At 33.8% G+C, this 18083-nt stretch overlaps 1 protein-coding gene across 1 annotated transcript; it reads left to right on the top strand.

The window, feature by feature from the left end:
- Positions 1-16966: 16966 nt before the first annotated feature.
- LOC133816256 (uncharacterized) lies at positions 16967-17485 on the top strand. The gene has a single exon (XM_062248848.1). It carries the CDS (start codon positions 16967-16969, stop codon positions 17483-17485), a length of 519 nt encoding a protein of 172 aa, XP_062104832.1.
- The last annotated feature ends 598 nt before the right edge of the window (positions 17486-18083 follow it).

Here is an 18083-nt window from a genome sequence, read left to right as displayed (position 1 = left end):
AGTCTGGGGAGACTGCTTCTTTGAAAGATGAATTCCATGGCGGGACAGTAGACACCCTTTCTTGGAATTTGTCATTGAAAAATGTTCAAGCACTTTATCTATGTAAGCTGCTTGAGATAGAGCTAAGAGTCTATTCTTTCTATCCCTAATGATCTGGATACCTAGAACATAACTTGCTTCACCCAAATCCTTCATTTGGAATTGAGTGCTCAGCCAATTCTTCACATCTGATAATTTTTTAACATTGCTTCCAATGAGTAAGATATCATCTACATAAAGAACCAAGAATACCACTATTTGATTTACCTTAAGTTTGTAACACAGGGCTCATCAATATTTTGTTCAAAGCCATAGGTTTTGATGATTTCATCAAACCTAAGATTCTAGGAACGAGAAGCTTGCTTAAGTCCATAGATGGACCTCTTCAACTTGCAAACTTTTCCTTCTTGTCCAGCTACTTTAAATCCTTCAGGCTGATCCATATAAATGATTTCGTCAAGTTTTCCATTAAGAAAAGCTGTCTTGACATCCATTTGCCAGATTTCATAGTCGAGAGCGGCTGCTATGGATAGGAGGATGCGAATGGATTTGAGCATGGCTACCAGACTAAAAGTTTCCTCATAGTCCACGCCTTCTCTTTGGGTACAACCCTTTGCCACTAATCGAGCTTTATAAGTCTCGATATTTCCATCTACACCTCGTTTCTTCTTGTAGATCCACTTGCACCCAATGGCCCTAAAGTCACTAGGTACTTCCACAAGATCCCAGACGGAATTTGAGTACATGGACTCCATTTCCTGTTTCATGGCTTTGAGCCATAGTTCCTTTTCAGGGCTAGCCATTGCCTGTTTGAAAGACAATGGATCATCATCACTAGTGGCACCAACAACCATATTGGTTTCACCATCCAAACCATAGCGAACTGGGTTCATAGAAACCCTCCCACTATGACGAGGCTTTGTGACAGTTTGCTCAGGAATAGTGGTACTTTCTTCATTTTAATCGACTTGCGTCGGTTGGATATGAAGAGTGGAAATTTCATCATCAAATTGCGTTAATGACGATGGAACATTGGTTGGAGTCAATTCTTTAACCATCTCCTCTAAAACTACTTTTCTGCGAGGTTTGAAGTTTTGGAAATAGTCATTTTCCAGAAAAGTAGCATTCATAGAAGTAAACACTTTATTTTCTGAATGACTATAGAAAAGTCCACTCCAAGTACCTTTAGGATAGCCAACAAACATGCAAACTTCAGTTCGTAGTTCTAGCTTTCCCTCCTTCTTCCTCAGGACGTGAGCGGGACACCCCCAGATTCTATAATGGCGTAAACTAGGTTCACGACCATTCCAGCGTTCTAAAGGTGTTTTTGGGATTGATTTAGACGGCACGACATTGAGAATGTCGTTCATGGTTTCAATTGCATGTCCCTAGAACAAAGTTGGTAGAGTTGAGTAACTAAGCATGCATCTAACCATTTCCAATAAAGTTCTGTTCCGGCGTTCCGCTACACCATTTTGTTGCGGAGTACCTGGGGCAGTAAGTTATGATAAAATCCCAAGTTCAGTTAAATGATCTTGGAATTGCATATCCAAATATTCGCTACCCTTATCAGATCGCAAGATCTTTAACGTTTTACCTAATTGGTTCTGAGCCATTGCTAGGAATTCCTGAAACTTTGAAAATGTTTCCGATTTCCTATGCATTAGGTAAAGACATGAGTATCTAGAGTAATCGTTAATGAAAGTGACGAAATACTCAAAACCACCCCTGACTTGTTCATTCAAAGGTCCACAATTATCTTAATTCACAAGACCAAGTGGTTCTTTGGCCCTATCACCCTTTGCAGAGAATGGACACTTGGTCAGTTTGCCTTCTAGACAAGATTCACAGACAGGTAATTCACCTAAGGTGAGTTCCCTCAAAGGTCCGTCCTTTGTAAGTCTTTGAATCCTATCATAGCCAATGCGACCTAATCTCAAGTGCCATTAATACGTCATATTATCGTTATCGGTCTTTTGACGTTTATTGGTCCTAGGTTTAGTTACTTTGAATAAATCATTATTAAGAGCGAGGGGTTCGTTAGGTCGCAGAATATAAAGCCCGTTTTCCAAACATGCAATACACAATTGTGATCCATTGAAAGAAATACATATATTAAAACTTGTGAAAGTCATAACAAATTGTTCTAATTGCAACATGGAAACTGAAATTAAATTTCTACTAAAATTCGGAATGAAAAAGACATCTTTTAAAATTAAAAATTTATTTTCAAACTTCAGACGAGCTCTTCCTCTAGCTTGGACCGCAACGAACGCTCCGTTCCCAACTCTAAGCTTTAAGCCGCCTTCGTCCACTTCCTCCCACGATTCAAGAAGCTGTAAAGAGTTACAAACATGGTTAGTAGATCCAGAATCAATAATCCATATAGATTTATCATTCTCTAAAACACATGTTTCTAAGATAAATGAACTATAATCATTACCTTTGTTTTTTGTTGCTAGAAACTTGGGGCAATCTCGCTTCCAATGCCCCTTCTCTTTGCAATGAAAACACTTATCTTTACCTTTATTGTTTTTCTTGTTCTTCCCCTTAGGCGTCTGTGCACTTGGTTGTGCACTCGTCTTTGCAGCCTTTGCAGGCTTGGGTTGTTGTTTTGTCCACCTTTCCTCTTGTTTCCAGCTTTCAAAGATGAAGCTTGGTTAGCTTCAGCCTTAGCTTGATCAACAGCAACATCAGTAGTCTTATTTTCACCTCCTTTACTAGGTACACCCATGATAGGTTCAAAAATCTGAAGCTCGTTCATGAGAAGCGTTGGACCATAGTTGAGTTGATTACGAATGTGCATACACAATGTCATCTGAGCATTCACAGTGCCATCACGTATGTGCGGAGACGGTGCTATCCAAGCATTTACAGTAGGGGTGAACATTTGACCCGAAAAACCCGCAACCCGAAAACCCGTTTTTTGGGAAAACCCGTCGGATTCGGGTTAAATCCGACCCGAACCCGACAAAATTCGGGTCGGGTTCGGGTTTGAATTTTGTTAAACTCGGGTTCTGGTTCAAACCCGAAATCCAAAAAAAAAATTGTATTTTTGAAAAAAAGTGTAAAAAAATGGTATTTTTGCAAAATTATGCTTTTCGGCCCAAAACCCAATAGCCCCAGCCCAACCCAAAATCAAACCCGAAATCTGAAAAAGAATGGTATTTTTGAAAAAAGTGTAAAAAATGGTATTTTTGCAAAATTTGGCTCTTCAGGCCAAACACACAAGTGACCCAGCTCAACACGAATCAAACCCGAACCCGAGTAAAACCCGAAACCCGAAAAAACTCGAAAATTTTGGATCGGTTTCGGTACCATTTTTCTCAACCCGAAACATGTAAAACCCGAACCCGAAACTCGAAAATCTGACCCGTGTGCACCCGTAATTTACGGTGCCATCACGAGCATTGACAGTGCCATCACGAACGTGCAGACACAATGTTCGTTCTGGGGATTCCTCAATCATGACAAACTCGGAGTTGTCACCAATCAACTCTATGTTGATATTGAAAGTTAAGAAAGGATGGGAGTAGACACAAACACTACTTAACTTAAAACTACAGATTATCAATAAAATAGAAATCAATCACATTTGCTCAATAAAACTTCTATTCACACAAATTTCAAGAAATCACACAACATATACCAAAATATGTAAGATATGAGAAAAAAAATACCAAAAACAATCATATCTCTATTTCTTTAGGTTTTTAACTAATCTATGATATCCTTGTCCCGGTTGGCGAGAGTCAAAAAATACTACTAGTTAAATAGAGTTGTAAACTCATTTAATAATGGACACCATTATTAACAACCTACTATTCAATCAAAATAAGAAAACAAAATCTCTTATTTTATGAGCTAGACTCACGGTTTCGATAATCATAGATTTAGTCCTAGTAGTCACCGCAGGGGTGAGTCTAGTAGAATTTGACTTATAATTATCTATCTTTCGAGATCTAACCTTGTCAAAATAACTAATGAACACCTTCTGTAGGGAGATGAATTAAAGCGCCTCGAGGCCCCATTAAGCTATTGACTATGTTAAACCAATGGTAGAGATCGAATAAAATCTTAAAATAAGCTCATTATTAAAATTAAAAATAGTATTTTTATTATTTATTTTTAGAAAACTAATGATTATGATTTTCCAAAAAAATTAAACAGATTAATTTTTTAAAACCAAAGTCCTATAATTTCCTATTAATTCTAAAGTGTCGCATTGAAACAAATTCAATTAATTTAGAATTAATTTGTTGCTAATCAATATTTAGGTTTAACTAATATAATGAACCTATACAATTAAGTCCAACTCAGGTAAATGAGCCTTAACAATTGGGCGTGTATGGAGGATGACTGGGTCCAGTATGTCGTTTCCACTACAAAGGCCCCCAATCTTCCATACAAGGTCTAAAAGATAGGAATTTAATCCTTCGTTTTATTAATTGTTATTAATTGATTAGACCCACTATAGTCATACAAAGCAAATGGGCCTTCACAAGTGGAATCACCCACAAGACAGGAATTTAAACTTTACATTTTCTAATGGGCCCAAATAAAATCTATCATTTTATGAATATTTTATTTGGCAAAATCCATGTAACAAACATATGGGCCACTATATGCATCTAAGCCCAATTGCAAAAATACCACATATAGTGCAAACAGACATGTTACAATTGGATGGGCCTAATCATGTTATTATGTGAGCAATTCTATGAATTTATGCAAAAATACCACAATTAATTTCATTTGCAAAAATACCACAATTAATTATCTAGAATTTATAAAAAAAAAATCAAATTAATTAAATTTTTACAAAAAATAAGTCAATTTAAATGAAATTTATCAACAATTAACAATAGTTAATTTAAATTTCATTTATCAACAATCAACTTGGTTTTAGGTTAATTTGAAAAAAAATATTAATTTAATTTAAATAGGATTTATCAACAATTAACTAAAGTTAATTTAAATCCCATTTATTAAAAAAATATTTTATTAATTGGCTAAAAAAATGATATTTTTCAAAATTTAACCAATTTTAAATTTTAAAATCAATATCTTAACTGTTTTTCAAAAATATCTTGTGTTGTTACAACTATAAGCAAATATTTTAACCATTTAAAAAATATAAAATATTAATAGTTATAACTACTCTAAAATATCTTAAAATAGTTAATCAAATATAAATATCCATAAAAATATCTAACTAACAATATTCAAATTTAAATATTAAAAACTATAGAATAAAAATATATTTATATTTTCAAATAAAGATTTAATAAAAATATCAAGAATTTAAAAGAAAATATCTTAAATATCTGATATCTTAATTCTAATATTTTAATATATTAAAAGAATTAAAATTAAGTTGTTAGTCTATTTTTAAATTTGAATTTGAATATTTGTAGAAAATATCTAATTATTTAAATCTCAATTAACAATTGGCTTGTTCGGTAACCATTATTTAAACAGTTTTTTATTTTTTTAATTAAAAATCTGACAATAAAATTGGAAAGTTTGTTTGGTAAGTCTATTTTCATTTTTTACTTTTTTAAATTTTCATTAAATTTTATCAAAATTTTGAAAACACTTTTTTATCACTTTTAATTATTTTTTAAACAGTTTCTCATTTCTTTTCGTCTTCACCCAGGTAACCTTGGGCTTCTTTCCTCCTCCGGCATCAATGACTTCCAAACTATTTACCAAATATATAAGTTACCAAATACATTTTTTATTTTTTTGTTTTTAAAAATAAAAAACAAAAGTAGTTACCAAACACATTTTTATTCTTAAAAAATCAAAAAACAAAAATTAAAACAATATTTCTATTTTTATGTTTAAGAAAATAAAAAATAAAAACTTTACCAAACACAACCAATAATATCTTATTTAAAAAAAAACACTTTTAAATGCAAAAATAAATATGATATTTTTGGCTTTGATTATAAATAATTTATTTCCACAAATTATATTTTTCTTTAATTTTGAAAAACAAAAAATTTAAAAAAATTATGGGCTCGTGTGTGGGGCGCGCGGGCGGGCGTGGTGGCGCGCGCGCGGGGCTCACGGGCGTGCGCGCATGGGCAGCAACGCCAAAATATTTTTTGAGCAGTTTTTCAAACCAAAACCAATTTTTTATTAATTTTTAACATGTTTTACACAAAATAATGCATATATAAAAATTAATAGCATAAAAAATACTACAAAAAAACCTAAAAATTGCTAATAATCACATAAAATCAATATGCTTCATAAAAACATGAAAATCCATCCAATTATTCAAACAAATCAAATAATCCAATTTTTAACATGTTCATGCAGGAAAATAAAGATTACCAAAGGTTTTGAGGCTAGTTGTTAGGAAAACTTATACATAATCTTTATTTATTTTCACGTAGATTTATAATTAAACAAATTAATATGAGATAACCTAGAAAATGTTTCTAAAATTGAATTCAAAGAAAAACAAAGATAAGAATACTTACAGTATACGCAGCGGAATGAAAGAGTCATTCCTTCAGTTTCTCTAACTCTTGTATCCTTTCTGTCGCAGAGTATTATCAAGAAAATGAACCGTTCTTCTAATTTCTTCACAGTCTTCCAATGTATCCTTAGAATCACCTAGCCTAGTGTGGGCAATTCTCAACACATGAGATAGATATAGAGAAAAGAAGAGAAAAAACAAAGAGGCTTAGAAAAGGACTTGTGTTTAGAGAGAATCTAAAACCTATCAGAAAATTTGACTTGTGACTTGTCAAACTTGTCTGTCGTCTCAGAAATCTAAAACTAATGACTTCTCTCCAGCACTCCTTTTATAGACTCAATTAGGCCATTTAATTTAATTAAAAACTCAATAAAATAATAGCCAATTTGGAACCCTAGGTCGAAATTATCATGAGCTTTAGGCCCGTGAAATTTCCCATTTGATTATAAGCTCATTGCACTTAAAATCAATGCCTGCATTATTTTCTATTGATTTAATTAATTAAATAATTATTTAAATCCTTTATCAAATTAATTATTTATAATTTGAACTTTGATTTAAACTTATTTATTAATTTAGATACAAATTTATCTTAATTAATAAATCTGCCCTAATTTATCTTTTCTTCTCAAAATTACATAACTCTGTGAAACTATCCAAAATTGACCTGGTTAACTTTGATAATTCTAATTGATAATTAAATCAATTAATTGAGACTATCTAGATGATTTTATCCAAGGTACAATGGGGACCATGGGACTATGAAATCAAGCTCCAATAAGTTATCATAAATCTAACAAATAAATTTACTAACTTATTAATTCCTCGTGACTCCTCTATAGACTCGGAATTGCACTCTTGAATTCATAGAACGCTCTATAACAAATATAGATGCGCTATTAATTATCCATTGTTACAACCACAATTGTCACTCAATCCTCTATAGATGGTCTACAATGAGATAGGACTAAAATACCGTTTTACCCATCATAGTATTTTATCCTTAAAACACTTAGTTCCTTGTAAATAATATTTCAGTAAACTAATTTAATTACTGAAATGAGATCTCTATCATTTAACACCTTGAACCAAACTAAAGGGAAACCATCATTTCACTTCTTCACCAGAAGCTATAGATGTTCATATCTATGATTTGAATTGACCTATGGTCAACTATATGATATGACTAGAATAGATAATAACAGTATGTTTACATATCTTATCAACTGTCAATATCAATCCTGTCCAATGTAACAAATACATCCGATCTTATCTTTTGCTAATGTTCTGGAAAGAACATAACACTGTAATGTGTAAGTAGATCATATCGTAGATTGGCAAGTCAGTGTAAATCCTGTGCACTGACTAATCTTAGGACTAACTTATTTTGAACATATAATAATATTTATATTCCACTGTGATTACGTCACTATAAATACGATTAGCTATATGCTCGGGATTTAATAGAAGTTTATATTAAACAAATAATCATGAAAATAAAACATGTGAGCAAAGTGATTGACCAATTAAAAAAATGAATTCTATTCGTTTATTAAGAATAAAATGAGATTACAAAGAATTTGGGTTTTAATTAGGGCATAAAACCCCAATATGGTGTACATGCAGTAGAAATTTTCTACACACCTTTAATTCCTTTTATTAGAATTAGCTTATTTAATTGAAAAAAAGAAAAAAAATAAAATAAAGAAGAGAGAAAGGGATATGGGCGTGTGGCATAGTGGGAAAGGGAAGGAATTATTTTCCTATTTTATGTGGCAATTTGATGATGCAAATTGATGATGGCTAGATAAATTGGTATTTTCTTCTTTTAATTTAATTGAAAAAACCCTTTATTTAAGAAATTAGAATAAACAAAATTAATGGAAAATTAGAAAGAGGAAACTTACCCATTCCCATTAGGATTAGTGTGGCTAGGTTAGATTAAAAGGAAGGAAAGAAAAGAGAAGAGAGCATTATGCTCTTGGTGCCATCGGCCTAGTGAGAGAAGGAGAGAGAGTGAGCGACTTACAGGGAGAAAGAGAAGAAGGGAGGAGAAAGAGAAGAAAGACTCTTTTCTTTTGATTCTTGTGTTTTGACAAGTGTTTTTGATTGTTGTTGTTGGTTTTCTTCTTCTCTTCATGTGGGTTTCGAGACCCTAGGCTTGAACAAGGGATAGTTATAGTTTTGGATGTTGGTCACTTTGTGTGATCTTGATTCTACAATCAAGATAGGTAATGAATCTTCAGCCCTATTGTTATTATGTTTTCTTGGGTTATATGGATTGACAGATTATTTTTTTATTTTGATGCATGAAGGATTCGATCTAGGCATGTGGCTTGGGTATTTTATGTGGTTTGGTTTGTGGCTTTGTTCTATTGTTGGTCATGGGAAAAATCTTATTATGATTGAACTATAGAAGGGTTTTGTTTTAATTGTATGAAATAAGATTTGAGCTATGTTTTGTTGGTTTAAAAGTTCTATGTAAAAGCATGAAGGGATTTGATTGTTTTGGCTAGAGGGGTTTCAGCCTAGGGGTGATGCCCAAGCATGTTTAGTTTCACCATTTGTTTTAATGCCAATGTACTCTTAGAAACATGATAGGTTTGTAAGATTTTAAATGGGTTCCTTTAAAAAATGTTAATAGATGGATGCTAGGGCTTAAGTGTTGTCTTGATCTATTTTATGCTAATGTAATTCTCCCCAATATTTTGTAAACATGCAAAAAGAAAACATGAAATATGGATGATGAGGTTTCGGCCATATGTATGAAGCATGATGAGTTGTTTTTATTTTTGGTGGCATCTATGCATATTAAGAACATGCTAGGTTAATTGGTTAAATGAAAGGATTGTCTTAAATCTTTTATAAATTGGTGTATTGGTGATACATGAAGATTTATATTTGAGTTTTGAGAAGCATGAATTTAAAATAGGTTCTATGATGAATATTGCTTGCTGAATTTTGGGTATAATTGGTGAGTAAATTGGTAAAACAGTGATTTGCATGCATAAGTGGTGTTCCAAATGCTATGTTAATTTTAAATAATTGAAAGAGTATTTCAATTCACATTAAAATGATATTTTTACTCAAATTAATACCTACAATTTTTTTTTTATATTTTATGAAGAAAATATCAATTTTAATTCCAAGTTTATGATTTTTGAGTGATTAATTTGTTGCTGGAAGTTTTGGGTAAAAATGAGAAATGTCTTTTGAATGAGAGAAATAATGTGTGTTTATTTAAATAAGTTAATACCCCAAACTATGTATATATTAAAATGATATATTTATAAATTGTAACCATGAATTTTCACATTTTAAATAAGTTCAGTTTTTCCTTATTTTTTTAATAAGAAAATGTTGGGTTTAAATTCACTTGTTACCTTTAAACAAAATAAATAGTTGTTGAAAGTTTAGATTAATAAGTTAAAAATAATTATTTTGTTTAACATATATGAGTTTACACTACAGAAATTAAGTCTTAAATAATACAAGTGAAAATATATTTTTCTCAAACTTAAATAAATATTTTCTCACACCAAATCTTGTAATTTTGTTAATTGAAAGAAAATGTTATTTTTCTAAAGGAAACATGAAATCTATAAGTGCTTCTAAATAATTTCAAGTTTGTTATTTTTCTATGCAATTTAAAATAATAAATGGAATTATTATTTTATGAAAAACGGAGAAGAAGGTTAAATAAATTATTTTTCAGTGGTTAAATCCAAATTAGGGATTTTAGGAAATAAATAATGTTGAAGAAATCATGTTACTAAATTTTTATTTGAAAAAGTTAGAAATAAGTATGTAGGAATTATCGTTTTTAACGTCACTTTTTAACAACGCTCCCACGTATGCATGTCGCATGCAAATGCATTTTTACGTTCAAATATATGCATATTATTCAACCATATAATTTTTACTTGGAAACCATGAATGGATAATAGGTACAATTTGCATTATTCTTTTGTAATTCTATATGAAAAATGTGCATGTTTGGAAATTATGTATAATTTGCACCATGTGTGCATGACCCGTGCACACATGGGGTATATGTGTTGGGCACGAGAAATCTCATGTGATGCTAAAGAATAATATTTGATTATGATTATAGGCTCGTTGTGAAGTTTGTTCCATTTTTGCTTTGCTCAGACCTGAGGTAAGGAAGTTAGACTAGATCTTTTATTTATGCTATGAAACGGTAAGATTGGTTTGTATGAGGATATATGCTATGTATGATGAAATACCATGTGATATGAAGTATGAAATGCTATTTTGAGATGATGTGATGAATTTGATGAATCATGTATTTCCTTTGTGTTGATATGACTCGATTGCATGTGTTTTGTATGCTGTATGAAAAAGTGAATGGTTGTTAGCGTGTTGAATGCGACACAACAAATGGGTTACTAAGGATATAAGACGTAACTCGAGTTACTGAGGTATGCCGTAACTCATAGGGTGGACCCGCCAAGGTTATTCAAGGACTAGAGCCTCTTGTTTACCTAAAGATGTGACATGGAGAAGAGAGGGGGCCATGTTCACAAGGATGTGATGATGATGTTTATGATGATGATGATGATGTTTGAATATGTTAATGATATATGATGCATGATAATGATGTATGAGGTATGATGATGACGTTTATGTATAGGGTATGATGATAATGTTTAGGTATGATGTATGATGATGACGTTAAGTCCGATGTATGATGATGTATGGATATAATGTTGTATGAGTCTTACGATATGATTATGCCTTTGTTGTATTTTTCTTTGTATGTTGTTTATACTTCCTTACTTGGCTTTTAGCTCACCCCCTTACTTTCCCCTTTTCTAGTAATAAATAGGGTTTCTCTTTGGCACGCACTGTGATGTGAGGGGTTCCGGTGTCAGAGTGTTATGGCATGGGGGTATCCTATGTGTGAATAAACGATAAGCTTAAATGCTAACTTTTAAAGACGAAGTTATGATTTTTAGATTTCAAATTTTATCAGTGGGACTTGAATCACATTTATTTTAAATGTTGCATGAGAACTTTTATTTTTATTTTAAACTATTGGGTCCAACTTGCATGTTTTAGCAAGGCTCCACTCGATTTTCATATGTTAAGTGGTTTTCCTTAAACAAGTCTATGAGTATGATGGCCTATTACAAAGTAGTAGTCTATGGCATTTTACAAATGGTATCAGAGACGGTCGTCCATGTTTCCAAGGACCTTCCCCATATACGCTATAGACGGGAAAATCTTATCTCACCGCGTCGTAAGTATTTGTTCTATATGTTATCGTTTGTTTCTATTTTTTTTTAAAAATTTTGTAGTTTGTTATTGTAGTATAGTAAGATGCCTCCCATTATTAAAACCACTAAGAAACAGTTACTTAAGGAGATCCGCGTAATACCTAAGGTCCAACTTGAAGAGGACCCCTACAATTGGAGGATTCCAGTGTTGAAAATGACGGCGGTAGTTTGCGATCATATTCAAGGAATTATGAACAAAAGAGGGGCATTTCTATGGCCCATAGAGCAATACTGGGTGTTGAGGGAAGCGCTGTCGATGTATCTTGAGGTCCTTCTCCAGCTGGCCATGTCATGGCACGACGTCATTCAGGACGGCTTGGACTTTAGCACCATCGAGTACGTGATCTGCGATCTTATGGATAGCTACGATTTTAGTCGTTTGGAGCCGGTTATGGTAAAGACGGACGATAGAGAGATGGAGGAGTGTTATGAGACGGTGCATGATTTGGAAGGAGATATGTGATAACTCTTGAATAAAGAGTTATTTCATGTGCTTTTGAACTTATAATTGTGAAAAAATCATGGGTGATGTTAGTTTATTTTTAGTTTTTATAGCTAACTTTGATGTTTTCATTATCTTAATTAAGTGTAATTATTTTTTTAAATACGCAAGTGCACGCAATCACACAAGTAATATAATAATAAGTAAATCGGCTCCACAAGGATTGCAAATTAGAAAAAATAAGCAAAACAATTACTAAACAATTTTAAGAAATTAAAAATCAAGTGGGTTGTTTATAGGCTAAACAGAATATTAAAAAAATGGAAATACTGAAATAAAAAACTGAACTGAACAAGAAAATTGAGAGAAATATATGGATTGCAAAATGCACTTGAATTATTGAATTCCCCTATATTATTCATCCTGAACAAATTGCGGACAGATTGTTGCAGCAATATTATAGCAAAACTCCCAGGTTAACAAGAATTCATTTAAACACCCATAAAACTTTCCCAAATTTTATGACATTAATTCTTCAACCTAATTAAACATATTCCTATGCAAAATCAGATTTAAGAATGCAAATTAAAGTTTAATTATCAAAAGTTACACAAGGCAAATAACATATCCCTATGTTACTTACTAACCTAACCTAACCTAGATTATGACTTGTGTCATCCAAGTTTTTCCCATTACATTTAATCCTTCGAGCATTAAACATAATTAAATAACTTACCATTGATGGCCAAACAACAACAAGAAATTAATGTAAGCACACTTGAATGAACAAATGAGATTTTACTAGAATAAAGTGCAAGAAATTTATAGACTATAACATAGAGTTCATCAAAAATTCAAGCCACCTAAAAATTAGTTCATGGCTGAGTTCATAGACATTAATTCACAATCAAAACAGCCCATAATATTCAGATTTAGAATCCAACTCAGAAATTAATAAAATAAAGTTTAGGAAAAGAAGAAAGAACAAATCCAAAATGATGCTTGAGCTTTCTATACTTGTTCTCCTTCTTCCTTGTTGGTATTCTCATCTTTTCTCCTCTATTTTTTCTGGTCTTTCTTTACCAAAAATGGCTGTTGAATCTTCCATATGGCTGGAACCTCTTTTTGTATATGTTAGGTTTTTTTTTTCTTCACTTTCCAAAAGTACCATAATGCCCATTTTTCTCCCAAAAGCATGAAGTCCTCATTTCCTCTGATTTTTTGTCCTTTTCTCCAACATGCTGAATAGTCTTTTTGCCCTTTCCACCTTAGCCAAAATGTCAGCTCATCCTTTGACTGCCACACGTACCATGTACCCCAAAATATGCCTGATCAAAATGCTTCAGGTTTGCTACAGCAAACCTGAATATTCAGCCATCAACAACATAATTTCATCACAATAGATTAATATGTTAGCCCATTCCTTGGTGTAAATATTTATCAATAAAATCATTATCTTTAACCCAATAGCTATTAAAAACTAAAAAAAATAATTACACTTAATTAAGATAATGAAAACATCAAGGTTAGCTACGAAAACTAAAAATAAACTAACATCACCCACGATTTTTTTCACAATTATAAGTTCAAAAGCACATGAAATAACTCTTTATTCAAGAGTTATCACACCCCCAAACTTAGAACATTACTCGTCCTCGAGTGATGACTCTAAAAACAAAAACAACTAACAAAAGACACAAACTAAACAACAAAAGACAAGAAAACACAAAGACAAAACACCACAACAATGGACAAACTTTGCTATTCCAATGGTAAAAAGGGAAAGGCTCTCGGGAAATTTTATTTTTTTGAAAAAGAGAAGCTGAATTTCAATCTTTCACAAGCTTTAAACCAATTTCTTCAAGCATGAATGTTGCTGCCAAAATATGAATCAAGTGTTTCACCCTTTAGTGCACGCATAGTTTTTCCTAACAATTTCAATCACCAAAAATCAAGCTAGACCTTGGTCCTCAAGCTTAAATAATGTCTCCATAAGTTACTTAGTGATTCCCTCTCCACTAATGTAGACAAACACCACACCAAAGATCAATAGGACTTTATCAAGCTTGTAATGATAGGCTAGGGTAAAGGTAGGATAAGAGAGATAAATTTTTGGCTCAAATCACCCTAAACACCTCAATCTTTCTAGGACCTAAATTCATAAATGCACACATTAATTTCCCCCAAAGAAGACCCCACAACACAATATAAATCTTGCCACTAGCCTTTATTACTAACATACAAAGACAAAAACTAAAAAATCCTTTATTTGAAGACTACACCCCCAAACTTATTCACAAACATACTTACTTTTTTTTTTCTTTTTCTTTTCTGATTTTTTTCTTCTTTTTTTTTAGATGCTTTGATGCAAGGGAGTGTACTCTTATTTTTTTTTCTTTTTGGATTCTTTATTTTTTTTTTATGAAAATAAACAACTAAATGGCAAGAGTACAAGAAAATTTAGAACACACACTCCCCCCCCCCCCAAACTTAAAATCAACATTGTCCCCAATGGTGAAAACAAGCAAAAGGAGAAAAGGAAAATGCTCACCCAATTGTCTCATCCACTCACTCACAAAACCCCCCAAAATGCATAACAAATAAATCCTATAAAGATCAAGGTGCTAAAAGTGTGTGGTGAAAAGAGATGAGAATATATATAAAGGTAGGCTAATGAGTGGCTAAGAAAGAAAAATGACACTTAAGCTTAATGGGGTGACTAGTGAGGAAAATGCATACAAGGTAGGCTTCAAAGGCTCAAACGATCCAAAGATGGCCTAAATCATGTCATCGGTGTTGTGTTGTCTAGGATTTCGCCTCAAGGAAAATCACTAAATAATTCTAGAAACTTAAGCTCTCACAAGAAACTAGCTCTTTCTCAAGCGTCAAAAATGCTTAATCAAACTATGGCATGTCAAGAGGTATTTCAAGACATACCACAAGTGAGCGCTAGGATGAGGGCAATGGAGAGTGCTCCTGACTACTTCCACATCTCAGACGACGTCTTCGACTACAGCTCTAGGGATGAGTTCACAGTTGAGGACTAGAGTCCTTCACATAGATCGTTCAATGAAATGTTAATGAATAAAATGGGACTTTTTAAAGAACCCTAGGGACTTATGTTTTTGGTTATTTAACACTTTATGAGTTGTTTGAAATTTTTTGAATAATTTTGAACACACTTTGAATGATATGGTTTAATATTTTTCCTCTTGCAAAATCTAGGATTTGAAATGTATGATTTTCATGAATATCTATCAAACCATTATGCAATTATCCTCCCTTATGATTTTCTTTTGGTGTCTTAGAGTCTCATAATGTCAACAAGAGGAAGAGGAGGAGGCCGAGGAAAGGGTGTCTCCACAAGATCTAAGTCCATGACAACTCCTGAATTAGGAATGCTATCAGTCCAACCAGTAGCCCCAGCTGCACCAAATGTGGATCTGGCCACAGAGGTAGCAAGGTTGAGGGAACAACTAAGGCTAAGAGATGAGGAATTAACACATGCTGGGAAAGTGCCCCAAATTCCCTAAGTGCCTTAAGTACCAGTGGGGCAGCCTCAGCTTCCAACACCACCACCTGCACCACTACCTACGACTTATGGGTTTGAGCCAATTTATGAGCGTTTCAGAAAGCAAGCCCCACCGACCTTTGAAGGGAAAGTTGATTCCATAGTGGTAAGGGGTTTGTTAAGATCAGTTGAGGCCATCTTCGATCATATGGAGTTAAATGATTTCCAGAGGATCTCATGTGAAACCCACTTACTCAAGTTGGATGCATAGATATGGTGGGATGTGGTTAAACAGACTCGTGACCTGAATACCATGACTTGGGCAAACTTCGTTCAAGAATTTAGCAAAAATTATTACAGTGCAGTCGTGTTAGCAACCAAAGTAGATGAGTTCGTGACTTTGGTTCAGGGAAACCTATCTGTCACTGACTATGCGCAGAAGTTCAATAGGTTGGCTAAATTTGCTTTTGAAGTTGTACCAACTGAAGCTCTGCAAGTCCAAAGGTTCATGAGGGGACTCAAGCCAATGATTTCTAGTGACATTAAGATGACCAATGCTGAGGTGGTCAGTTATGCGGAAGTACTAGATAAGGCAGTCGAAGTAGAATACTTGGAGGATCGAATATGGAAGGACAATGCTTCCAAAATGGAAGCCCACCGACACAAGGGATTCAATGAGGGCAATAAGAGGAAAGCTAATGAAGGGCAGAATAGTGGCACTAACAAGAGACCTAGACCCTTGCCACAAATAACAGCAGTCACAACACTCAGAACCACCCTAACAACCGCAACAATCGCTATAATGATTAGAACCATGGGAATCACCAAAGCAACAGAGTAGAGCACCCCAGCTGTCCTAAATGCTCGAAACGACATATGGGAGAATGCCAGGGCGACACCAAAAAATGTTTCAAGTGCGGTCAGGCAGGACTTTTGAGAAAGGATTGCCCACAATGGAAAGCGGGACATAATAGTAACAACAATCTAGTGCCAACACGAGTTTTTGCCTTAATCCAGAATGAAGCAGCCAACAGTAACACCGTAGTCACAGGTCAGCTCCCTATTTCTGGTATGATGTGTAAAGTTCTTATTGATTCTGGAGCAACTCACTCTTACATTCCATGAATATGATTGATAAGTTGGGTATGCCTTATAAACAGTTTGAGCATAGTTTTAGTACAATGATACCGTTGGGAGACATGATGTTGTCAACTAGGTGGTTACAGTCTGCACCTATAACGATAGAGGGCAGGGAGTGTCCGATAGACCTTATAGAACTAAATATACCATACTATGATGCCATGCTTGGCATTGATTGGTTATCCAAACATGGAGCGAAAATTGACTGTCAGAAAAAGACTATGGAATTCAGACCGGAAGAAGGAGGGCTCTTTTCTTTTAAAGGAGAAGTAGTGGCTTTTCGTACACCCATAATATCGGCACTGGAAGCACGAAATATGATGCAACATGGCTGTTCCGCATTTCTGGCTAGTATGGTGGATAAATCCATGGAGACAGAGTTGAAACTAGAGAATGTTCATATCATCTGTGAGTTTCCGGAAGTGTTTCCCGAGGAATTACCAGTATTACCCCCGGATAGAGAAATCAAATTCATGATCGAACTTTCACCAGGAACAACACCGATCTCTAAAGCACCCTATCAAATGGCACCTACAGAGTTGAAGGAACTCAAGAACTAGCTACATGAATTGTTGGATAAAGGGTTCATAAGACCTAGTCATTCGCCATGGGGGGCACCAGTCCTATTTGTGAAAAAGAAGGACGGGAGCATGATAATGTGCATCGATTACCGAGAACTCAATAAGGTCACCATTAAGAAAAAATATCCTTTTCCTAGGATAGATGATCTTTTTTATCAACTACAAGAGGCAGTAGTATTCTCAAAGATTGATCTGCAATCCGGGTACCATCAGTTGAAAGTAAAGGAGGGAGACATTCCAAAGATGGCTTTCAGAACTCGCTACGGGCACTATGAGTTCCTAGAGATGTCTTTTGGACTCACTAATGCCCTAGTAGCATTCATGGACATGATGAATAGGGTATTTAAGGACTATTTGGAAAATTTGTAGTAGTGTTCATAGACGATATCCTTATCTACTCGAAGACCAAGGAGGAGCATGAGGAGCATTTGAGGTTGACCCCTAAAAAGACTACGAGAACATTAGTTATATGCTAAGTTCTCTAAGTGTGAGTTTTGGCTGGAATAAGTAACTTTCCTAGGGCATATAGTGTCCAAGAATGGGATAGCAGTAGATCCGTTAAAGATCGAGGCCATTA

This window comes from Humulus lupulus, chromosome 1, assembly GCF_963169125.1.
Source record: "Humulus lupulus chromosome 1, drHumLupu1.1, whole genome shotgun sequence".
NCBI classification, from domain to species: Eukaryota; Viridiplantae; Streptophyta; class Magnoliopsida; order Rosales; family Cannabaceae; genus Humulus; species Humulus lupulus.
Note: the sequence above shows the minus strand (reverse complement) of the source record. Positions and strands in the feature narration are given on the sequence as shown.

Excerpts from the sequence above, each read along its gene's own strand:
- LOC133816256 (XM_062248848.1), top strand. The coding sequence starts at position 16,967 with ATGATACCGTTGGGAGACATGATGTTGTCAACTAGGTGGTTACAGTCT.